General features: G+C 34.6%; 1 protein-coding gene across 16 annotated transcripts in view; it reads left to right on the top strand.

Moving 5' to 3' along the window:
- LOC129241446 (protein phosphatase 1 regulatory subunit 12A) overlaps positions 1–27,163 on the top strand; it is a 131,320-nt gene that overhangs the window by 48,484 nt on the left and 55,673 nt on the right. For 15 of the 16 annotated variants that reach the window (XM_054877761.1, XM_054877760.1, XM_054877771.1 and 12 more), the window contains 5 exons: positions 7,746–7,923; positions 14,172–15,755; positions 22,911–23,046; positions 23,105–23,365; positions 23,427–23,533. In XM_054877761.1, the coding sequence (XP_054733736.1) occupies positions 7,746–7,923; positions 14,172–15,755; positions 22,911–23,046; positions 23,105–23,365; positions 23,427–23,533 (2,266 nt within the window). The remainder of the gene's footprint in view (positions 1–7,745; positions 7,924–14,171; positions 15,756–22,910; positions 23,047–23,104; positions 23,366–23,426; positions 23,534–27,163) is intronic. The other variant, XM_054877764.1, reaches the window with a different exon arrangement.

Raw genomic sequence — 27,163 nt, 5'->3', positions numbered from 1 at the left:
TACGAGGAAGAAAATTATTGCGCTGTGTTTCTTTTAATGTTGTTTATATATATTATTTTTTGTTTTTTGTTTGCTGCCAACTTTTATTTTTTTTGTCTTTGGTTTCTAGCTGAATTTTAGATTCAGTCGCGATAATTGTTTTTTTTTTTTTTGTTTTCTGAGCCATTCGTTGCCTACTGACTTATTTCTAATCTATGCGCTAACTCGCCGTGTAAAAATTTGCATTAACAAATATACGTTTGTAAATAAGGTCATGCATACTAGGAGATATATTGTATATAAATTGCTTCAATGTTTTTAATGCCTTTCAAGAAATTGAAATTTTAGTTCGCTTAAAACAATCGATATAATCCAGCCGTGGCTCTATTTGTAGTAGTTGGAAGGATGGCTAATGCCTTTCATAATAAGCGTTTTGGACGGCCTAACAGTTTTATAACGCCATCAAAGAGCAGGAGATATTTTACAAAAGCTTTTTCATTTTAGATAAGAAATTTATTATAATTTCATTTTGAAAAATTATATAGTCCGCAACAAAAGATGTACACTTTCTATCTTTCACACATCGATAAGTTTTGACTATTTATTTATTTTGCAATTTCAATTACTTTTTTATAAAAATATATTAGTTCATGCTGCATGAAGTACCCTATAAAATAAAGTGTCGAATTTTGTATAAAATTTAAAAAAATTCGGCATATTTTCTTAAAATTGTCAAACCTTTTACAAGAGAATTATTAGGAAAATTTCGGCTATGCAGTTTTATACATAATTTAAATCTGATATAATAAAGTCCAAATTTCAAGAGGTTCAAAAATCGCGTTGATTTTAGAAATTTTTTTCTGCTGACGGTATTTAGTGTTTCTTCCATGGAAAGAGATGAAATTATGGAGAAAATGCACAAGACCGCGACCGTAAAAAATTCACAAAAATCAATGTAATTTTTGGCCTACTTAAAACTTGCATCAAAATTTAATGAACTATAAAATTGCATACTTGGAATTTCTTCAGAAATTCTGATTAAAAATTTTGGAATTTTGATGGAAATTTGATGAATTATGAATTATGTACAAAGCTTAAAAAAATTTTTTTTAAATAAATATTTTTGTTACTCTTTATATGTAGAATCTTGTATACCTTCCAAATAACACATTTCTCAAAACTGTTGGATTAAAATTTTGGTGTGGTTTGGTCCAAAGGGACTTGGGAATTTTTCGTTATTAAAAGTTGTCTAAATTAGTATCGTGGAATGATTGACGGCTTCTGTCCCAACAATTTTCAGTTTTGCCGTAGTCTATAACTATCTCCTAATACGTACGTGTATTTAGAGTCAAGAAACATTTTAGAAATTCATCTATTCCAGACAGCGCTTCTCCATGATCCTCACAATGGCTGGTTAGATTTTTAGGGAAGTGCCAGCGCCTACCTTTTTATCCTTAACCAAATTCATATTCTGAGAAGTTTATGTATAAAATAATTCATAATGGTTTATGACTACGTCCGATATTAACCCAGATAACCCGATGAGCTTACTAGTGCAAGATTTTTCTTGATTTTCATAGATTTCTTAGTCTGAAAAAATGTTTAGTTTTGCAAGAGAGTTTAAAAAAAATATTTGTTTATCCATACTCTTTGTTTACCGGTTAGCAAATGCAAAATACTGTTAAGGCATCTTTCTGGTCTAGAAACGTGAAAATTGATGGCGTTGAAAATTGAAGAAAAACAATCGGTATCAATTGAAAATCATTTTTATTCTTTAGATCAATTATTTATTTACAAAAAAAAAATATTGTTTTTAGTGACAATAATAAAAGAAAATTGCTCCCCCTGACGTGACACATGCCACTGGCGTAACTGATTGGGCTGCTCAGGTACGTCCGAAAAAAAATAATTCGGTCGATTATTCATCAGGAGATATGTTGCTTGGTGGGTAGCAGATTAAAAAAATTTTTTTTTCTAGATATTTTATCTGTTTATTGGAAACCAAAAAGAAAAAGGATTTTTTTTCACGTTCTCGCTCTTAAAAACATAGAAAAACTGATTTTAAAATTATAATTCTGCTACCCGCGAGAGCCACAAATCTACTCAATAACATATTAAAATTTCAAATCCATCGGTTCAGTACTTTTTGAGAAATTACCAACGCCAACTCGGAAAAAATAATTTCCCTAAAAACACGGTTAACGCGCTTATACGTGGGCGTCGTACTCCAAACCGGTCCCGTTTTAAAGGACTGCAACGTCTAAACTACAACGAATTTCAATATGAAAATTTGCAAGTAAATGTTTGAAAGTATAAACTATCATAACATGAAAAAAAATCTATTTTTTCAAAATTCTAGACCAGAAAGGTGCCTTATCGCAGTACTCTAAAAAAGAAGTGCCGTACATGCAGTACATTAGGTATATCTGAGTTAAGTGCGTTGATTTAAGAAAATACTATAATTTTGCAACGAATTGAGTAAATATTCATTAAAACACATTAGGCCGTATAAAACTTGTTTCCTAAGCGTACTTCAACAAATAATGGTTTGATTAAATAAATTTCATGAAAGGTGTGAAAGGCAGCAATTTTATTATTAGCGTTAACTTGCTTGCTCACTTTGCGATTAGTGTGAGTATAAAGATAAGTAACAGTAAGTGTTTGTGCCATTGAAAAAGTGTCTGTGTATAAACTATTGTGTTTTAAAGAAAAACTTCTTCAATCGTTCAGTGTTCCCATAACCCCTTAATTTAAGAGTCAGCTATTGATGTCAGGTATTGATGTGGATTGTAATGAAAATCTTAAACTGGAATACCAAAAATTGTGATATAAAAATATAACACATTATTTCTCCGCATATACTCGTACCAAAGTTTCATTTCGCATTTGAGATAATTGGGCAAATTTCTTGCTTTGCGAAAAATACTTTTCATTTTATTTATTATAAAATTTAGTATTTTAGTTAAATTGTATAGCAGATATTTGCCCACTAGACTTAATTACATTTTTTTTGTGTTTTTTTGTTTTGTTGCTCAAATTCTTCCTTTTCGTATACTAAAAAATAATTTATTTTATCACCCATTCTACAGATGTACTTTATAGCAAATAATAAAGTACAGTAAATATTTAATAATAACTAACTATTACTTACCATAATAAAACATTTTCATTAATCCTATGCGCTTTGCTGCATCCTACAAATTGAAGGGTGTTCGTTTTGACTGAATATGGGAAAATGATATGAATATGAATACCTTTTGTTAAGCCATCGAGAGCGTGAAATCGATGGATTTTCCAACAAGTGAACGTGAACGTTCAGAATATGAATATAAGGCCGGATCGGTCCCCACACAAAAATAAAAAAAAAATCGCGTAATTCAGTTTTTGAGCTGGCTGAAATTTTTAATTTTTTTTCCGTTTCGTTTTGCACTCCATATAAGTTTTCCATAGGAAGGAGGTATTTTTTTTTTGTTTCTTACCTTTTATTCGACCCGCTCTAAAGATTCTGATTAAAAAGTTGAAAATGTTGATGACAATTTTTGGAATTTTTATTTATAAGGTTTTTGTTTTAGAATGCACTATATTTTTATAAAAAAAAATTACGAAAAAAATGTAGCGTGAAAAATATTGCGAATATTGTATAAAGATAAAGTGAACTACTTATGTGACCACTAGTGTATGTACAAGGTGACACCAAATTAATCATCCAATTTTGTTTCTGAATATTTTGAGCGACATACATTTTTATTGTGATCTTCGCCCGCTCCATTGCTTGTATGTTTGTATACAGCAGCTGTCTAGTTGACAAGTGTCAAATATGATTGACTTACGACGGTATTTGAAAACTTATAAATCTTACTAAAGGAAAATCTTAAATCTTACTATCTTAAGTTTAATAAGGGAACTGGATCTGAGTTTAATAAGGGAACTGGGACCTTACGGGGGTATTTGAAAACTTATAAATCTTACTAAAGGAAAATATTAAATCTTACTATCCCGAGTTTAAAAAGGGAACTGGGTCTGGATGAGGTACTGCGATGAGTAGAGACACAAAATACCATGAGGTCGAAGTGCAAACCTCTTATAAAATCTATATATCTGTATAAAGGATGGCTAATTTTGCGCCACCTTGTACCTATATAAGCTATCCATGAACGCGGACACTTGAAGGTTCTCTCACTTGAAGATTCTCACCTTAAGTTTTGTTAATTATCGTCACAAAAGCTATCTATGGGCTTCATTTGGCATTCCCATATCTTAGATAGATCCCCCTCGATTAGGTTATTGAAAAATTCGTCTATGCAGACCGGCATGATGGGCCAATAATGCGAAGTAAAATATTTTTTAAAACGCCTCGACTTTAGCGCCACTTAGGTATGTAATACATACATCATAAAAAAGATGTGTGCAAAATTTCAGGGAGATCGGTCAATAACTTTTCGAGTTATCGTGTACGCCAATTCGAAAAATATAGTTTTGAGAAAAACGCGTCTAAAGTCGGCAACGTAACTATACCTCTCCCAGCGCTCGAACGCAAAGAATAGAGTCCTCACGGTTGACTATATATGACATCTATAATATTATATAAGAAATACTTAAATTTACGTTCTACATTTTTTTTTGACATATTCTTAAAGGATTATATTAATATTTTATGAAAACAAAAAAAAAAAAATTTTTTTTTCGAAATTTTACAGGTATCTGTCCCCTTAATGGAAGTCGAGTAAAATATTAAATTTTTCCATTATCGTTTCTTTCTATGATTTATTGATCATAAAGTAAAACCTGTTAAAGTCATTTAAGTTATTTTGTCTAAAGTCAATACTTATAAACTTTGAAACACAACCAAAAATTGCAAGGCAAACATGTGTTTGAAAGTTTAGCTCTATTAGTTCAGTAGTTTTCGAGTCTATAGAGGATACACACGCAGCCATAAGAATGCCATACAGTTTGCCAAGGAAATCTTTTGACTGACTAAAATATTCAAGTCATTGTAATTAATACCAGCCTTAACTAAAATCACCGCTTCTTATTGAATTTGTAGAGGCTTTCAACATCATTATTTCATTAACTTGCATAGTATTACGTAACGGTAAACTTCTTGAATCAACCAAAACAAGCTAAAACAAAAATACAAAAACAAATCAAATGTTTCTCTCAGCTGTCCAGAAAGTATTTCTACGTAAATGTAGTTCTACGTTATGTAGTTAAAGTTCAAAGCTTGACGTAGAATGTTTGAAGAAATTAAATGTGAATCAGTACTTTGTATGACTACCCCGAGCATTTACAATTACAACACCGTATAGTCTGCTTCTCATAAAATTAATCAATTTTTGAACATTATAGTCCTGGGTATCTTGTGCATTTTTTCTACTATTGGCTTATATTTTTATTAGTCAAATAAAACTAAAGATGGAAAGAAAACCTTAAAAAATGAATATTTCCTTAAACAAAATGTCTGAATTTCGTTAGATTAGTAGATGTCGAAATACTTCCTTGGCAAACTGTACGTTGCTATATATTACGTCAATAACAACATTAAAATAATGCGAAATAACTTTCACCACTTATATGTAGGGGAGACCGGGGATGGTTGACTAACTTTTGACTTAAGCTCGTATATCTCTAATTTTTAATTTAATATAACAAAAACCACAATTGCTACCGTTAAAAGAACTATTCAGGTACCTAAAATACTATAATATGACCTATATATTCACTATTATAATACTTATTTTGCTGATTTTATAAACCCCTGACGCTTGGTCAACCTACCCCATGCCCGGGGCAGGTTGACTATATGCATGGGGTAGGTTGACTTAGGCAGTAATTAGTATAAATTAAGAGAATTGGTTTAAAATAAAACACAAACATCTACTAAATGATAGAAACTTCTGAACCTACAGGACCCGCAGTAAGAAAATGGTTCTTGAAGTGAACCCTTGGAAAAACAAAAAAAAGAGGAACCATGTTGCCGAGAGCTGATATAGCTACTGCAATCGTCACTAAAGTACCTCTTTCAGCCGATGTCATTTTCCCCAAGTTTTTAATACCTCGGCAAGATAAGACTCTATTAGGCACGTGAACTGTTGTAAGTCCCGTCTCATCAACATTCCAGATATCACCTGGGGTAAGATTTAATCGTTCGTAAACTGTTTTCAAATTACCAAAAAAATCATTTACGTTTTTCTGGTTGAACGACGTAGCTCTAGATAGGCTCGTAGCTTGATCTTATTGATAATGAGGGATGACGTTTTAAAAAATTACCAAGCCAATCTTCGCCAGCCATTAATTTTGTTTTCCAAGATTCAGGCATACTTTTATTATTCTTTTTTACGTATTCAAATGCAAACTTGCGTGTCTCATACGGTGTCAATCCATAATAAATATCAGCAGCCGTCTTCAAATAAACTGCCAGTTTGTTTTCTTCGTCATCGCTAAATATCTGCCTATTTCTTATGTACCCGGCCGTGTCCAGCTTCAAATCAGCTCTCGTGAGGTTAGGATTACTTTCTAGCTTATTTTTTAGTCTAGTTACATAACGATGCAACGTTTTGTACGGGATTTGGTATTGCTTTGACGTGGCGTTTATGCTTTCATTATCGAAGATAATCGCTTGGCAAGCTCTTTCTATGCTATCTTTTGGAGAATTACCCCTTTCAGATTTTCTTTTGTAAGTACTCATTATCTGTAAAAATAAGAATGTGACAGAAGACTATAGAGCAATTCCATGAGAGATGATCATGAAAGTAGGAGCGACTGAGGTTGGTTGACTAATTAGACAACCTGCCCCGAAGAAAATTTGTCAACCAGCCCCTGACGCCATTTTGCATTTTAATTGCTCATAATATGCAAACTCTGGCACTAATATAGGAGCAATAATGCGTTATATATAGTAGAACTATTACGTTTTTATTTGGCATAAGATCAAAATTGTTTCTAACAGATACATGGGCACAATAACAAAAAAAGTGTGAGCTAAAAAAATTACTTACCGAGAACAAAAACACAACATGTGATCTCACTCACGAACGCCTTGCGACTGCCGCGGCTCACTTTGCACAAGTCCGCGGGTCATGGGGAGGCATCGATATTCATGATTGGTTAATGAAAATCACGTGATGATGACGAGTTATTGTTACTTAGTCTACCTGCCCCTATAGTCAACCATCCCCGGTCTCCCCTATGTATAATTTTTTATTTTTTTATGAGAATGAAACCTAACTGATGTGCATACTTTGCAGTAGCTAAATTATATTGTAAACCTTTTTATTGAATGACTGACCTGAACCGTTTTGAAAATCGATGCCCACGAAAGATCACTGTTTTAGTAAGAATAACAAATAAGCGCTGGAAAAACGGTTGCTTTAATTTTTGAATCTATTGAAAGTAGAAAATAACCGGAATACATCGAAATATAATATCTCACTTACTATAGCCCGATTCCATCGAATTATTGGGCCCATACAATCAAAAAATATTGCTACCATAACTTCAATTCTTTAAATAAATTGCATTCCACAATTGTTCCGCTTGTTTATCGCACTTACAAATCGAATACATTGTACAGGCATATTTACCTATGAATAACGATTCGTGCGCCTTTTTTGAACTTGCCCAAATTCGCTAATCTCACCGCTACGCCAATCGTGCATGCCTTCTCTTTCTTGTTCTGGCCCTCTACTGACATTTTCTAACTAAAATATGCGAATATATTTATAAGAATATCAAGATTTTTATTTATACTCATTCTCAACCACTTGCAGATCCTTTGTGCCACCCGTGCGTGACGAGGAGAGTGAAACGCAACGTAAGGCACATGCAAAACGCGTGCGCGAAACGCGTCGCTCCACACAGGGTGTAACGTTGGACGAAATCAAAAGTGCCGAAGAGTTGGTCAAGAAGAAAAATTCAAATATGAATAACAACAATAACAGCAGCAGCGTAAGTACACAAACAAAGAACGATTTCAGTTTGAAATTGACGCTTTTTAAATAGTCTCTTTTAAGCAAAAAGCAGTTAAAAAAAATTAAAAAAAAACAACCTAAAGAATATGTTTTGCTATTATTTACTAAATGCATACAAGCATATAGGCTATATAGTACATACATACTTACATACATATATGCATATGTCATATGTCTTAACTTACCATTATTTACAAACAAAAAGATCATATCAGAAAATCAAAACAAAAATACCATTATTTACATTACATTACAAATAGCAATTATTTGTGAAATGAATTACTGTATTTGTGTTTTTAAACAAACCAATGTGAAAACTCTCATCTTGTACCGTACAATGCCCTTCAGGTGTTTGTGTAGCCATTACCAATACCACAACCACCACCACTACCTCCACTACTTTTCACAATCAATCAGTCAACCAATGCAACCTTCAATTACCCTCCTCATCTAAAATGACTATGTATACTCGTATTTCTCTCTCTCATAAAAACATGTTGCAGATTACAATCAAAATCAAAAGTAAATACACGAGTTGAAATTTGTATTCACATCTACCTAAAAAATAAAATCAAAAATGCTTTGGAAGCGGTACTGTTATTTAATGTTACTTAAAATGAAATTTAAGATATACATACATATATTTAGCGTTTGTTGGTTTTGATAATCAATTAATCGTAGTACCAATATCATCACAACCCAATCCAAGCAACCACCAACCAACCAATGCAATCCACCACAATCCATTTGTACACTTCAAATCTCACTAAATCACCTACTACTTGGATTTGTGGCCACCACCCAGGCTTTGGAACTACTATATCTCACTATATTGGCGTGTTGATTATTGTTGTTTTCAATATAAAAAAGTACTACTTTGCAAGCAACAAATGTACAGCTACTAGGATAGCGGGGCATAGAAAATATACAACAAATTTGAAGGACTTGCATAATATATATAAAATATACCTAGATTTTTTTTTTTTTTAATTTTTTTTTTATCGAAAATACTACACATTCGCCTGCATCGTGCATTTTGACGCTTTTTGCTAAACGTGCCATTAACCAGATAGCGAACGTTATAAAAAAAACGAAATTATTCATGCCAGCGATACGCAATAGAAACGAAAAACATAAAAAAATAGAAATGCGAAAATGCTTAAATGAAGCAACATCTGACAGCATCCGCTGATACTTCTTTTATTGCATCTAAATATATCTGAGATCATCTGCACAGGATTACACGCGCCTTTCAAACTCTACTTTTATCTCTACTTCTTAACTAGATTGAATATTTTCTTAAGTAGCACTAGAATTTGTTAACGATTTGTATTGTCATACTGTGACATAGTGATTTTAATTAAGTCTGTAAGTGATGTTGTTATTTAATAGTTCGACGTTATTTTAGTTAGATGTAATTTATGTATTCTTGTTTTATATTTATATACATACATACATACAGTAAGTACTTGGTAATCGCAACTAATAGAAATTAGAAAATAGAAAGCAATTGCATGCAGTGCGCCAGAGTGTATTAAGAAGAAAACTGCTAAATGGCAACATTACGCCACAAATCTTTTTTTTTTTTTAATTTTTAAATTTTTTCTTAATATCTTATTGTTTTGTGCTATTTGTCATATACCACGAGGTCAATTCTCGTTCTGCGTAAATGTGAAGTGAAAAGATTTCATTTTGGTTTTCACAGACACTTTTCACTGTGTCTTCATAAACGATTATTTTGCGTTTCTCGTTTGTGCCATGATAAAAGTGTTCCGTTTCCACGGTAGACATGACACTTTTGCAAGTGAGTTATTCCATTTTCAAAACAAATGTCAAGCTTGACTAAAATTAAGGAAAATATGTCGCGAATATTTTGCTGTTTTGAGCAAAGAGTTCGTGATGAGCCAAGTTAAGATAATATTTTTAGTGAAATTAATCCTATTTTGAAAATAATTTAATTTTCATAAGAAATGGTTGTGAGTGCTGAGACACTCACTTCGCGATGGACAAAATCCCTTTGAAATGAGGTTTATTTAGAGCACTTTGAAAAACCTGAAGTACATAATTTGAACACTGCAAAAAGGCAACGTTTGGAAATAGTGGAAGATGGCTTTACTAATAGCATTCAATTATAAAAATTATTTATTTTTTCCATTCATTATTAAAAAAAAATAATTCTTCATATGCTACATTTATTTAAAACTATTCTTAAAAGTTAGTTCAAGTGTACCAAAATATTTAAACTTAAAAAAAAAATACTTCAAAAAAGTTCTTATTCTTTGGTAAGAATTATTAATTTTAAATCTTCCTTGGATTGGACACCTTTTTTAAAACCATCGATTGGGCACCTGGGTTAACCTTTTTTCGTACTGTTCAAGTATCCGTTTTAAAAGCGTATATCCATAAATCGGTAGAAAATTAAATTTTAGGAAGCTACCCGGAAGCTCAAGTCGTTAGCTATAATAGAAATGTGTAAAATTCACGTCCAACGTTGGAAAGGTCTGGCCAGACCCGCGTGCCCAACAGAGCATGAAATATTAATTATGCATAGATGCATACAGTGGTTCCCAGTCAAAATGGTACAGTGTTCTCTTTTACAATATTTACTAAATTTTTCGTGTACAATTTTTTTTTGTTAATTGTTTATAAAAATGGATCGCATTATACAACAGAAACCATATAAATCCTAGTTTAAAACTTTGGGCAGGCAAAAACAAAAAATTTCATAAAATTCTTCAATTTTTAATCAAAGTTTTTAGAAACTTTTCGGGTATATACATAGCTTTGCAGCCACCCAACTAGACTCGCACTACTTGCACGCTTGCCACGTAACTCCGTCTCCATTTTTTCACATGGAAATTGTCAGTGAAAAAAAAGTTTTTATATGGAAATATTTTGACAGTTGCTTTCACATTAACACGCAACAAGAATCGAGTGTGAAATGAAAAAGTGAAAAGATCTCGTTGCATTCCCCTTTGTTATTTTCATGTGAAAACACGTTGACGTTTCTTTTCTTTTTTTCCCGGTTTCTTTTCTTTTTTTCACACAGTACGGAACTAACCCCCAAAAGTATGAACTCGATCTCAGAATTATAAAACGAGAGTTATGAGCTATATATTATAGTGTTAATAAAAGTCATGCATGTGCCAAGGGTTACGATTACCGAGTTTGTACTGTATGTATTTTTTTTTTTTTATCTCGAATGCCTTATCCTAAACATATTGAACTTGAATTATTTATTTATAGAAGTAGTACACTTATTCATAGTGGACACAACGCAAAACGATTTTCTCCAAGTTTTAAATATTTTTCTTTACACTTATTTCATTTATATGTACTCGTATGCGTATTATCTCTATGTAGGCGAATCATATATGTGCATATATGGCTCTACACTATTGTACAGATGCGTATTCGTTGTTATTTACAACCTTTAGAAATGGAGATTTCGTTTCATCACACATTGCAGAAGAACGTGAAATGGTATTTTACCGCTCTATAAAAAAAACATGCCGTATTTTTATTTATTAATTAAAAGCGGAATGAACGCACACACAAGGATATTATAATATTGTTCGAATAACGGTTGTATGTAGCTAACATGAAAAAGGCATCACGAGATTATAAATTTTCAGAATAAAATTTTCATTAGTTCATTCTTTAACAAAAGCCATATGAATCAAGTTAACAAACTTTCTGCGAAATTCACAAAAATTTATAAAATTTTCATGACAACTTTTCAGTATGTACTCACGAGGGGGATTCAATAAGTACCCATGTTAGAAATGAAGACTCCATTTTTTCAAAATTTTTTTGTTTACTCAACATAGAAAGAAACACTTCTCCCAACGCTCCGGTCATTTTTTAACTATTCCCAAAAATAGGATTTGTCGAACTCTCCAAAATACCCCTCTGTCTCGGCGATAACTTCCGCGTTTGAACTAAATTTTTTCCCCGCGAGCTATTTCTTCATGTTAGCGAACTATAAAAAGTCAAGGGCATCCAGATCGGGCTGGTGCGTTATCGCGGTTAAACAGCACTTTCTTTTTCGCCAAAAAGCGGCCCTCTCTCCTTCAATTTTTTGTGAAAGCGGTCCAATAACTCACTGTAGTATTGTCCAGTGATCGTTCTTCCTTTTTCTAAATGATCCATGAGGATGAATTCGTTCGCATCCCAAAAATCGTCGCCATGACCTTTCTGACCGATGGGACTGTCTTCGCCTTCTTTGGAGCAGATTCACCTGAGGAACCCATTGTTTTGATTGTTGCTTCATATCTGGTTTAGTTTTAAGTTTCTTCACAGGTGACAACTCGACGCAAAAATTCATTCGGGTCTCGCTTAAATTACTTCAAACGCGGTTTCGAAGTTAACAGCCGCATCCGCTTGTTTGTCCACCGTGAGCAATCGCGGCACCCATTGGGCTGACAATTTTTTCATTGCCAAGTTATCGTGTAAAATTTAAGTGCCGTTCCAGTCGACACACCTATCGACCAACGAGAATCATGTCTTGGACTTTTTGAATGATTTCCTCGGTAATCACGTCTACTGTTCGTCCTGGTCGCTCCTCATCAAAAATAGATTTTCGCACACTTTTAAATTCCTTGAACCAATATCTAACTGTGGTCATAGATGGCGATGCGTCCCCATAGACAGCATCCAACTTTGATTTTATCTCCTCGTATTTTTTCCCATCCAAAAACAAAAAGCGAATTACCAAACGATTTCTTTTTCCAACTTAGCGAAAGTCACGAAACACGTCTTACTCGAATATCTGTCAAATCTAAACTAACCTATCAATCAGTCTGAAATTTGTTTTGCCCTCGTTTGATAGAAGGCAGTAAACGATGCTAAAACCAACTTCTCTCAAGAACGCCTCTGTCATCAAACACGGGTAATTATTGAATCGCCCTTGCACAGTTTCATAGTCTATTCAACTCAAAGTTAATCTTCATTACCCAATTTCAATTTCAACCAATTCACCTGCTCGGCAATTAGAGACGCCTACGCATTAGTTGATTTTCAATGTGCTTTTAGTTAATCAGATATTACGTCTTCGATGATAAGAAGAAACAGCATTAGAGACATCCTTATGCATCCTTTGTCGTATACCGTTCAGGACTTGCAAATACTCGGAAAGCAATTTGTGCAGGACATAGCAATTCCCGTCCCTGTAGCTCTCCCTTATCAGAGCAATTATCTTATCTGGGATATCTCTTTTCCAAAGTCAATGAAAAGCGAATGTAGCCGAAACTTATACTCAACCAAATCATTGTTGTCGATGATAATTTTAAGGGTGTCTATTTGTTCGGCGCCAAAGAATCGACTGCGAAAACCGGCCTGGCAGTAGCTTGTACATGCTTCCAGCAGCACACAGATGCCCCTCCAATTGTTGCAATTCCTGAGATCACCTTTTTTGTGAGTTTTAATATAATTCCTTCTACACATTCTTGCAGGAAGGAATTTTGCTACTATACAGATGTACCTCTCAATCCGATTTCATTCCAAAGCAATTAAAAAAAGGTTTAAATTTTATGAGGTTTAAAAAAAAACTTTTTTTGCATTATATATTCTTTGAGATTTTCGCGAAACTTTAATAGATACTCAATTTTTTAAAATTAATTTTAAATACCAGGTATCCGATAATTGTTAAAAAAAAATCTAAATTTAATTTTTTCTTGTGATGCTGAGATGTAATTTACATCGAAATTCCTTAACGGTGATGAGAGGTGAGGAAAGAAAAATTTTAACAGCAGTTATAGCATTAATTACTAATTTTCAGGTACTACTCTATCGCGAAATCAAACGAAAGACAAGTGTTATTGTTGAAACGTAATCTCTTTTTCCACTATCATTCAATTCTTGTGCATTTGCATGGGTTGCAATTTTGTATATGCATGGATATTTTATTTTAAATTGAAGTACAAATAATTCGGCGAAAACCGCATAGAAGTTTCATATTTTTGGCGGTTTTTTACTCAATAAAACTCACTGCAAAAAAAAAAAACAAAAAATTTTTTAGTGCTTACACAAACCAATTTTTTTAGTATAGTATATTTAAATATACCTATGTACATTTTGTTAAAAAAGAAAAAATTAATTTATTTTATTCTATTTATCAAAATATTATGTAAAATTAGAGTTTTATTTAAAATTGCTATTTAACTGAAATACCCCCAAACAACAAAAAGAATAAGTTTTCGTTAAACTAAAAAAAATTATTAACAGAATGAAACGCAAGTAGCTACAGCACCGGCGACTATTCCATCTACATCACAGCAACAAGAAATAGAATCTATTGAGCCTCTCACACAACCCTCAATAACAGCATCACAAGCGCTAATACCGCTAGAACTCAATCTTCAACCGCAGCGTAACAGACGTTCAGTTGATAACGATGAAACACCAAACACGCCCTCCACCATCAGCGCAGAATGTGCGCGAGAAAAAGCGGCTAATAAAGAAGGAGAACCAGAAGCCGAAAAGGATGAAGCGGTTGTGGAAAATGATGGTGAAGATGTTTCTGCTTCGTTCACAATTGTAACGCCAGCCAGAAAGATCTCTAATACAAAAGCAACCATGCTAGAAGTTGCAACGACTGATGAAACCACCGACGATAATGACGAAGAAGTAAGTACCACATATACATTGACACCACGACATTCGTATGCAATCAGCACTGCGCCTGCTGAAGCTGTGGAAACGACGATAGTGGTCACTCCACCGGAGATATCAAGCAATAAAACTGAAGCAGGGACAAACGAGAATGAGCATGAAGCTGAGAAAGAGAATGAAGAAGAGGAGGAGGTAGAGGCGGTGCAAATCAAGAACGATGCCGAGGATGAAGGCGCATACGAATCTGCATCGTTAAAACAAAACACTGATGTAAATAGTGTGGAAGTGGCTCAAGTTGCGCAAGCTCAAGTAGAAGCGGAAGATGAAGACGAAGATGTGGACGAGGAGGAAGAGGATGCGGAGGAAGCAGTTGGTAGTGAAATTATTGAAATCAACGATTTACAAAATGAAAACGAAAAGACTGACAACTCTTCAAGAAAACAGATTAAGATCAGTGAAAATATAACTATTAAACCCGCCCTATCCTCAATCGCAACTTTAACAGATCGTACACGTGTTAATACCCTTACTCCATTACCATTGGCTGTGAATGAGGGTGTGAAAAGCAATTCCCCATTGCATGCTGAAGAAGATACTACACCGTTAACGCCAACCAGCGTGAGCAGCACAAATACGCCAACTCTTGAAAGCCCAGTACGTCTGCGCGAAAAACGAATACCCTTCGAGCCGGACAATAATAGCACTTTAACGCTTGTCGAGCGGCTAAGATACGAAGCGAGTAAATATAGCGGTGATGGGGGTGATGAGCTGGTAGTTAATAACAAAACGCGCTCACTACCACCAGCGTTACAAGGGGACCATGAAAGTAGCAGTGGGGTCGTTAATATGGGCATCGGCAATAGTGAATCGACGTTGACGACAACAACAAATTACGGCAAAATCTTCAATAGCAGCCGTCGTAGCTTAGATTCAACATCACTGCCACTTCAAAGCCATATCAGCGAATGTAAAACGTCTCAACAGGCAACTGAATTACAAAGCAATAACAGCGCTATCGGTAGTATTAGTAGTTGTAGTAGTAGCGGCACGGCGGCTGTAACCACTTTGGCGACAGCGGTGTCGTCGGGCAGCAGCAGCAGCAGCAGCAGTAGTAGTTGTAGTACGTCGTCTTCTACGGTGAATACAATGGCTGAGCGGCGTCCATCTTGGCGTTTGAAATTCGATGCCGGCTGTAAGGTAATGCATTGTACGCGCATGCGTACAACACTATAGTACAACAAAATATTATTCAGAGTATTGCAAAACAAAACCACCCATCAAATAGACCAATCCAATAGAAATTTTATCAACTCTTTTCGGCGGAATTGCAATACGCGTTCGTTCGTTTGAAGTGTCCGTACTTGAGATCAAGTTATTGTACGAATTTTGTATAGATATTTATGCCACTTGTAAAAATAATTGTGTTAGAAAAGGCAAGAATTAAAGTAGAGCATACATGAATTTTATTGTATGCATTGTAAAGTTTTATGTTTGTTAGTAGTACCTTCATCAGCCAACAAGAAATGCCACCAGCATTGCCAACACAACACACCAGGCTTTTATGATTTTCTTTGTATGCATTTAAAAAGAAAAATATACTATTAAAAAGGCAAACACACACACAGACAAACAGTCATCAATACATAAATGCAAACTTGAATACATTTTAATTTTGTAAATAACCATTAATAGAAGTCAAAAATGAAAATTAAAAACTACAAAAACTAAAAATAACAAAAAATTGGTTTATGGTCTACTAGACAAAGATAAGAGAGAAATACTATATAAATTTATGCCTTTTTTGGGACAAAATATTTCTAAATTTAACAATAAAAATATTATAACAAGCCGTACAGTAAAATTTTCAAAAAATATTACAATGAAATTTAATGTACGCAAAATTCTTAAAACTTGCGTATGAATTGTTAAGTTTAGTTTAGCTCCGCAAGATTGCACAATTTAACTGAATTTAGTTTGTAATCAGCATTAAACAACCGTTAAGCTTGCGATTAAAAGCTTGACCCTATATTGCCGTACGTGATATCAATACAGAAGTGTTTTTTTTATAAATTTATAATAACAGAAAATATCTGAAAATCTACTAAATTTATTAAAATATAAAATAAATTTATATAAATATTTCACTCTTGGTTTAGGTTTTAATTTTAACATTTTTTTATATTTAACCCTTTAAAATTTACTTTTAAACCATTATATAATCTTACAAATTTACTTAATATTAATTTTTACTTATTAATTTAATACACCTTTGTAAAGTAGTTATTAGTTTACACACCAGTATATTATCCGAACTTGTATTGCCGAAATTTATTCTTGATTAATTGGAAGTAGTGATTTGCGTTGTAAACCCTTCAAAGTAAAGAGTAACCCAGTAATGCCTATTCATATACTTTATTACTTCATATTGTTGTTGCTACTACATACTAATTTTTGCTTTATTTGTGTGTGTATTTGTATAAATAATTGTTTTCGAAAATTATTCCTTAATAATAGTCCGTCCACTAAATTATTCACATCTACGTGTATGTTGTACATCAACCTTAACTTGTGTTGCTTACTAAGCGTCTTCATCCAACTACTTAAACATTTATTTGTATGTATGTAACTGTAATTTATATTAATATGCACTAATTACATATACATATATGTATATCTACTATATATATATCTATCTACGATTTTATGCTTTTCCATTGAAAAACTGCTGCTTTTGCCGACACACTTACACATGTATCTATCATACATACACATAAACATATATTCGTTCCCATCTGTGCTTAAAATCCATTTCGAAATTGCTTTAACTACTAACTGAGCAATTGCCAAATTTGCTAATACATTGCGAATTATAGGGCTTGGCCTACTAAGCCGCGCACCCTGATTTTAAATATACTCGTATGTACTGAAAATAAACGGACACAATCTAATTAAGGGCAAAGGATTAAAAAATCAAATCAATAATTTGTGGTTTTGGTTACTTACACGCTGAGGTAGATATAAAAAATTTGCAGGTTACAAAAATTTCTAAGTTTCCAGTTTGCGAATCTCATTGTTTGAAAAAATCAGAATCAGATCTATTGAACTTTTCGATAAGGCTACGAGCGAGCAGAAAACTCAGGGTATTTTTTTTTCAACTACTAACATAACTGACTTGCTTGTCTCGTCTCAAGTCCATGTTATTATAAACCCCAAATTGAGGACTTGTACGCATTTTTTCTCAAGCTATAGCTCCTTGAGAATATGAATAAGATATTTCAGTATCACAATAGCGGCGCAGGCTGGAGAGTCGCATTGCTAATAGTCATGAATAGCTATGTAGATAAGTCCTAAACTAAATTAAAAGCAATAGATACACATATGGCCCACGTGCATACGGAAACGTTTTTTTAAATTCATAATTACAGATATTCAATTGTATGCAGTTTTTATTTCATAGATTTATATAACAAATATGAAGAATACAAGGTGCCGTCCAAAATAAGCAAGACTGAGCTAAAATAGAAACGACAGGAGCTTTGTTCTGATAACTTCGAGTTTGTTTATTCACAATAGTCCCCTCTGGCCTCGATATCCTGTTTTACGCGATGTAAAAGTCGGTACAAGCCTTTTGGATGGCCTCTACGGACGCCAAACGTTTTCCCTTTCATAGCCAAATGCAATTTTCCGAATAGGCAGAAGTCACAGGGAGCCATATCAGGGGAATACGGGAGGGAGTGTTGGTTAAAATGCGACTTTTGACCAAAAAATCAGTCACAAGAGTGGATCGATGAGATGGTGTATTATCATCCAATAAGCGCCAGCGTCCTCCGTCACCGTATTCAGGGTGAATTCGATGAATGCGATGCAACAAACGCTTCAAAACGCCAAGATAGAATATTGCATTGACGGCTTGGCCTGTTAGCACGAACTCCTTGTGGACAATTTCCTTGGAATCGTAAAAACAAATGAGCGTCGACTTGATTTTTGACTTCTCCAAAGGCAATTTTTTGGGTGGTGGCTCGTCTGGAGCCTTCCATTCGGCACTTTGACGCTTAGTTTCAGGTTCAAAATAGAAATAGATCATCATCATCATTTGGCGTTACAGCTCTGTGTGAGCTTTGGCCTGCTGCACAAAATGTCCCCGTTTGACCCGATCTTTGGTTGTTTCCCTCCAATTGGTGACCTTGAGTTTCCCCATGTCGTCTTCTAGTTCGTTAATACATCTTGATCTTGGTCTGCCCGTTGCTTGCATTGCAAATGTTTTAGCGTCAATTACTTAGCGTTGAGCTCTCGTGGGGTCCATTCTCATGGTATGGTCTAGCCATTATAGACTCTGAGCTTTGATGAACCGCACAATATTTTCCTCTCTTATAAGTTGGTCCAGTTCATGGTTCCATCTTATACACGCCACTCGCAGTTGTCTTTGACTGTGCCTCAAAGTTTCTCTCGAATACTTGGAGCTATATATATACACATATTTTCCTCGTTAATTCCCAACCCCAATTTTACAGGTTGTCTTTTCTATGTCACAGTAAGTAATTGCTAATTCATTAAGGTTTTTGCTGGTTATCGCAATATCATCTGCGTACGCGTATATTTCTGTAGTTCTGTTAAGTTATGCCCAGATCTTTTTGCATCGGTTATTTCGTCTATTGCGAAGCACAGTAAAAGATTAAAAAACGGTCGAGGAAAGTGTGTCGCCTTGTCTAACTCCTGTCTGTATTTTAAAGGCCTCAGATAATCTCTCTTGTAGCAAAACTCTCGATTCGGTATTGCGCAGAGTCATTATTACCATGTGCGTCACTTTTTTGGGGGTTCCACATTGCTCAAATATTACAAGTATATTCATTCTGTTAATATAGTCAAATGCTTGCTTAAAACCAATAGACAGCATGCGTAGATTGATGTTGCGCTCATATCATTTTTCCATAGATTGTTTTAGGCAGAATATTTGATCTGTCGTCGCTCTGCTGGGTCTGAAACCACATTGGTATTCTGGTGCAACTTTTTCGGCATAACTAATAAGCCTTTAGTTGACGATTTTTGCTAGTAATTTATATGTTGTATTGAGAAGCGATATTCCGCGGTAGTGTTTACACTTTGTTTTGTCGCCTTTTTTAAGGATTGGATTATAAGTGCCGTGCTCCATTCACTAGTCATCATTTCAATTTTCCATATTCGTGTCATAAGATGATATAATTTTTCCATAAATACTACGCTTCCATTTTTCAAGAGCTCGCACGCAATCTCGTCTTCTCCAGGAGGTTTAAGGTTTTTCATTTGGTTGACCGCTTCTACAATCTTAGTTAATGTGGTGGGTCCTGATCTTCTTCTATCATGTCTGGACAGCGACTGCCGTCATGTGACATGCCTCCATTTGCAGGTGTAACTGCTCCGGCATTGAGCAGATACTTAAAGTGATCCACCCATCTTTCCATTACTTCTTGTGAATCAGTAAGTATTTCTTCCTTCTTGTTTCTACATATGTTGACGCGTGGTTGAAAACCTTTCTTTTCTGTTTTTACTTTTCTGTAGAATTTCCGAGTTTCTTTTATTTCAAAATCCTCACGAATAGTCTTTAGATTTTTCTTTAAGGTTTCCCAATTCTTCTTCTGCTCTATCAGTTTTCTTATTCATCCAGCTTTTTCTAGCATAATTTTTTAATTTTCTATGAATTTATCAAACCAATCTGAGTCTTTCTTTTTCACTGTTTGCCCAACTGTTATTGATGCAGCAGATGTGATTGAGCCTCAAAACCCTCCACACTTAATCTCTGTTGTCGGATAGATACACTACGAAACAAAAAAAAAAACTTAAAAATAAAAACAATAAAATATAATTGGCACGTATACGTCTCTTAGGTGTTTGGCCGAGTTTCTCCTCCTATTTATGGCGTGCGTCTTAATGTTGTTCCACAAATGGTTTCACACAACAGTTTCAAGGCGACTCCGAATGGCAGATGGTTTTTTATGAGGAGATTTTTTAAAGCAGAAATACACCTCGAAGGTCATTGGCTGTCGAGGGGCGACCGACACATTTTTTCTATAATTTTACAGTTTCATGCACGGAGGTTCGAACCTACGTTCTCCCGAATGCTAGTTACGCACTAACCGTTCGGAGGTTTGAACTTACGCACAGCGACCGCTTAAAAATTAACTTAGTGGTGTTATTAAAAATTACCGAAGTTTAATCAATAACCCCCATAATTGTCAGTGACTTTTTGCATTGGATTTAATATAGAATTGATAATTCTACGGCAGGCTTCTGTGGGAGTTAAATATCATAGTTCTTTGATTTATTGCCATAAATTCTTCTTATTTTTGAATGTTTTCTTCCCGATTCGCATATTTAAATCTCTCCATAGCTTTAATATTATTTTGTATGGATCATTCAGTATTTTCCATCGTGAATAAAAATCATATTCTCCTCAGCAAATGGTAGCATCTCTTCTTTAAGTACGACTTTGTAAATAAATTTTTCCATTTTATTGGTTATGAGGTGAATACTCCATACCGAGCGAAGCATACCCAAATCACTATGTTGCCGCCACCGTGCTTGACTGTGTTTGTTTTGTGAGCTGAGGTGAGAACTCTTCTTTATAACGCCCAACATCATTTTCAAATAAATTTATTTTTGTTTCATCGCTCCAAAGTATGTTATTCTATTTTTTCATACACTGGTCCACAACATGTCTTGTGCTTTTGAGCAAAACTTTTCTTTTTCCTTAAATTTGCTTCTTTCAACAGAGGAACTTTGCGCGTTATTCTGCCTGGTAGGCTCTTGTACAATCGACGAGATAAAGTTCCCGTAGTACCACTACGTAGTTGATTCCAGCTGCAATGGCCTTTGATGACTTATCTCTTTTTGCTTGAAATTATCAGTAGTGCAAGTTATTTTATTTTTACCACCACGTCGTATTGTGGATTTTTTGGGCTTAAGAGAATTTACAACAAAATTTTTGGACCCTCCAAGCGACTCAGCGATAAATTTGTACGATTATTTTTTTTGCTTTCGAAGATTGACAACAAACCTCCGTTCCTCAACTGCGCAATGCTACGCCATCTTTGAAAGAAATTCATACTAATTGTTAGTGAATAAATGAATGGCATTCAATATTTTTCATTCATTTAATTTGTTAAAATGTAAAAGTTATCCGCAAAGTACCTAGTTTAGTGGCCGCGCAAAAGTACACTTTATGAAAATAACCGAATCTGTGCATCGAATAACGCAACTTAATAGGACGGGACTTTTGAATTTACAAATAAGCAATGATGCTATTTGTAAAAAAGCGATATTCCAATAATAGCTTTAAATTTTTCCGAGCGGCACAAGAGAATCGATAGATAAAGGCAGTATCCTTATTTTAATGACCTTATGTGTGTATATATATTTTTCCCCGCAATGGATGAATAGGCTGTTTTGTTTCTAGGATGATTTTATAGTACCCAATTTTTGGTAGAGTGCAGATGTGACATTTTCAGTTCGCTCCTTAACCAGAAAGACAAAAATAGGTTTTGTAAACCAGAATAAATTAAACTGAAAGCTCTCTAAATATCCTGATCATGTTTTCCCATTTGATTTTATAAAAAGTTCATAAAAAAATATTTCCACCATTTTGCCTTTTTTTCGAATTGAAGCATTTTATAAAAATCATTTCCATTGAAAGCAAATTCGACCGCTTTTACCTGTATAAATTTAAAACCCAACTTAATGATTTGGCTTAGGATTTATCAAACGAGTTTTGTATTTGCATTAAGAGGCTATTTTTTCTGCAAAAAAATATACAAGTGAAAACTGAGTTTAACTTCTTGTCATTCAGACCCTAAAAATCTGGCAAAACTTAAGTGTACTCCCATCAATTCATTTTATGGGTATTAGCAATTATTCTGTTTAAGAGTTATTTACTTAATTAAAAAAAAGTATTAAATATTTCTATTCATTAATATGGTTTTGGTTAAAAATATTAATTTTACAATTTCAAAAGCGCTTAACTTACCAACTACAATTGGAAAACAACGCAAAAAAACAATACTAAGTAGATAAATCATTCCTGCAACCAGTAGCTGCGTCTTCACACATTCTTCTCTTAAAAAGTTCTGTTGTTTTTGTGTATCCGTTTACCTACCAACATAGTTGTGTTGTAGAACGTTTATCACCCTCCCGAAGAATTTGTTTAATTACATATAATACATACACGTACCTACTACCTCTGTGTTAAAGTGCGGTTCCGAACTGTTGACACAACAATCAGGACACATTTTGCTGTAGCCTTATTTTCACATAGCAATCAAAGTAGTAACTATTGTACTAAGCAAAATTGTTAATTATAATTTTCGATAATCCTAAATTTAGTTCAAATTGGAAGATGCATCGAGCGGGAGTACATTTCCCCCAAATAACAGCACAATCATACCAAGTGCACCAGCTGTTATTGCCGCCGCCAACTTATCGTCAACCATATCACAACGTCGTATCAATAGTAATTCATGTAAGTTGTGAGGCAGTTGAAAACGTTTACATATATACAAAATTATATGCCATTGCAGTGAATTCCTCGAATCAATCGCTGAATTCAGTTGGACGACCCGTTTCTGCGCCGGCTAATACCAGTACATCCACCACACCGCTAAGCAACGATGGTCAGAGCGAAAGTGTTGGTATTTTCGGCCGAAGAGTCACTTCTGGAGTTGGTAATACATATAGCAACAGCAGCTCAGCTACCACTGCAACGTCAACTACAGCCACAACAACAGCTACTGTTACAGCTTCCACGGCTATTTCGGCGTCTAAAGCTAATGAGGATAAAGGTATTGATTGCGTGTCTTTTCTATTTTTATTAAGGAAATTTTCGATTTTCTCCATATTTAGATAACGACAAAGAAAACGACAATCGCAATTTGGCTGCACAATCTGCTATACAGCGAAGAAGAAAGCCAAAACGAAGATCCACCGGCGTTGTACATATCGATATGGATGTAAGTATATTACTGAAGAAAATTTACTTTAATCAGTGACACCATAGAATTGTTTGCCTGTAGGAGAGAATAACAAAGTAAAAAAGAACAGTTTTCCCTTACTTCCAAATTGCATCAATAGGTTAAGTATATTAGCATCCGAAATCAATTGCGAAACTTTACACAACCTTTTACTATTGAATCATGCCTCAATTTCAATTGAACCGAACTTCACAAACAAACTGCATTTGGTCGCAACTTATCATTTCATCTATTCAAAAGCAATGCAATTGTATTTCATCACAGCTCAAACAATTTTAAATTTATAAATATAATCAATATATGACTATGACGGCGGTCCCCGTAGCCGAATAGATTGGTGCGTGATTACCATTCGGAATTAAGAGAGAACGTAGGTTCGAATCCCGGTGCAATACCAAAATGAAGAAACATTTTTTTTCTAATAGCGGTCGCCCCTCGGCAGCCAATGGAATGGAAATGGAAAATCTCCTCACAAAAAATATCTGCCGTTCGGAGTCGGTTTGAAACTGAGGCCCCTCAATTTGTGGAATAACATCAAGACGTGTGCCACAAATAAGAGGAGGAGCTCGGCCAAACATCCACAAAGGGTGTACGCGTCAAAAAAAAAAAAAAATATATATATATATTAGGGTGGTCCAAAAATTCATGGGAAAAAATTTATATTAAAATTTTTATGCTGCCGCCCCCCATAATGGTAAAGAATGAAAAATAAAAAGAGCCGTATTTTTTTTTTTTTAATCAGACCATATTTTGCATGAGAAAAAAATACTTTTTCGTAGATTTCATGTAAAAACCTGGAAAATGAATATATTTTAACCGGATACCTCAGTTTCTCTTCATAATTGGTCAGGGAATAACAACCAATTATGAAATAATTAATTTTTTTGTATTAACTATTTTTTATAGAACCCCAAAAAGCCCCCATAAAACGAAAATCTAAGAAAAAATCGAAAAACAATATTTTATATTACTTTTATGAAAATAGTTAATACAAAAAAAATTAATTATTTCATAATTGGTTGTTATTCCCTGACCAATTATGAAGAGAAACTGAGGTATCCGGTTAAAATAATATATATTCATTTTCCAGGTTTTTACATGAAATCTACGAAAAAGTATTTTTTTCCCATGCAAAATACATGGGATATTTCAAAGCCCCGGCGGCACCATTAAATATGGTCTGATTAAAAAAAAAAAAAAATACGGGTCTTTTTATTTTTCATTCTTTACTATTTTGGGGGGCGGCAGCATACAAATTTTTTTTTGGACCACCCTAATATATATTATATATATATATATATACCATATATATATTTATTTATGTCTCATATAAATATAAAGGATTTTCCAATAAGAGGTGTTATTCCCGTAAAATATTAATGGCTTCGTTGCTTGCGAGGGACGTAGCGCCGTCTTGTTGAAAATAAACGTTGCCCAGATCAATACCATCCAATTCCGGCCATAAAAAATCGTTAATCATCTCTCGATAGCGCAATCCATTCACCGTAACTGTTGCTCCAGCTTCATTTTCGAAAAAGTAAGGTCCAATGAGAGGCTTTTCAATAATAACTCTTGGATTTTCTAAGCCCCAGGCCCGACAATTTTGCTTGTTGACAAAGCCACCGAGGTGGAAAAGGGCCTCATGATTTTCCGATGGAATTCCGGAACGACCCAATCAGCAAAGACACGAGGTTGTTGATGATCGGCCGGCTTGAGTTCTTCTGTTAACTGGACTTTATAAGCCTTAAGACCCAAATTATGCAAAATACGGTGTAATGCCTAATTCCAAAGAACGACGAGGAAGCAATATTTTCGGCTGTTCTTGAGTGACACATCACTAACTTGTCCCAACAGCTCGAATTTTTTCACCAATTTCTGTATTGCGGTCCGACAAGGTGCTTCACGATAACCCAAAAATGTTCGAGATTTACGAACCGTCTCTGTTAAATTTTCACCATTTTTATAGTGAATTTTAATAATTTGAATGCATTGTTTAAGCGTGTATCGTTCCATTTACATTAATGGCGTAGTTTCTACTTGTAAAATATCAAAAAATGACAGCTTCAAAAGTGACATCTACGGAAATAGCGGGCTATTCAAAATATAACCTGTTATTGGAATACCCTTTATATATGACTATGCCTATTTTCACAACACATAGACATATTTTTCTGTGATTAAAATAAAATTTTAAATTTAAAAATTAAACCATTTCAAAAATGACTTAGGTATGTACCATAAATCAAATTTTTGTGGATACTATATTTCTAAATTTCCATTTGTAATAACGAAAACATTTAAAATGTCAGATAAAAAGATATTTATACCCGCTCGCACTTGTCCTCAAGGGTATTGTAATTTTGTCAACATAACGACGGCCGCCATAGCCGAAGTAGTTGTTGCGTGACTACCATTCGGCCAAACACAAAATAAAGGGTGTAAGCTCTATATTACGAGGGCGGTTCAAGTGACCGTGTTTGATGACAGAGGCGTTCCTGAGAGAAGTTGGTGTTCGCATCGTGTGTTGTCATCTATCAAACGACGGCAAAACAAATTTCAGACTGACGAGTAAGACATGTTTCGTGATTTTCCCTAAGATGGAAGAAGAGCAGTATCGTTCGGTAATTCGCTTGTTGACCCGATGGGTGCCGCCATTGCTTACAAGCAACAACAAGTGGATGCGGCTGTTAACTTGTTAACTTCGATGTAGTGTTTGGAGCAATTTAAGCGAGACCCGAATGAATTTTTGCGTTGAGTTGTCACTGACGATGGAACCTGAAATTAAACCAGAAACTAAGCAACAATCAAAACAATGGATTTCTCCCGGTGAATCTGCTCCAAAGAAGGCGAAGACACTCCCATTGGCCGGAAAGGTCATAGCGAAGATTGTTTTGGGATGCGAACGACGTCATCCTCATGGATCGTTTAGAAAAAGAAAGAACGATCACTGGGAAAGACTACAGTGAGTTATTGAATCGCTTTCACAAAAAATTGAAAGAGACACGGCCGCATTTGATGAAAAAGAAGGTGCTGTTTAACCGCGATAATGCACTAGCACATTCATGTGGAGTTGTAGCCGCCAAACTAAATGAATTGCGTTATGAATTGCTGTCGCACACACCGTATTCACCCGATCTGGCTCCCCGCGAATTTTTCGAAAAAGTCATCGCGGAGACATAGGGATATTTTGGAGAGTTTGACAAATCCTAGTTTTTGGAGTGGTTAAAAATTTGGCCGGAGCGTTGGTAGAAGTGTATCTTTCTAAAAGGGGACTATGTGGAAAAATAAAAAAAATAAAAATTTGAAAAAAATGGTGTCATCATTTTTAACACGGGTACTTATTGAACCGCCTCGTATATATATACAGGGTGGCTGATGAAAGCCGCTACCAAAAAAAAATTGAATAACTTTTTTTCTTTTTAAGTTATCTGTTCCATTTTTGTTTTAATTTGCAGATTGATCTTTAGAATTTATTAAAATGGATAACTGGGACACGCAAACAAGAATTTGGATAGTCCGCCGCTATCACGCACTGGAGTCCGTAGTTTTGGTACAGAGAGAGTACAGGCGGATGTTTGGCGGCGATCCCCCGAGCAGATGGACCATAAT

The sequence above is a fragment of the Anastrepha obliqua genome, chromosome 3 (assembly GCF_027943255.1).
Source record: "Anastrepha obliqua isolate idAnaObli1 chromosome 3, idAnaObli1_1.0, whole genome shotgun sequence".
Classification (NCBI taxonomy): Eukaryota; Metazoa; Arthropoda; class Insecta; order Diptera; family Tephritidae; genus Anastrepha; species Anastrepha obliqua.
Note: the sequence above shows the minus strand (reverse complement) of the source record. Positions and strands in the feature narration are given on the sequence as shown.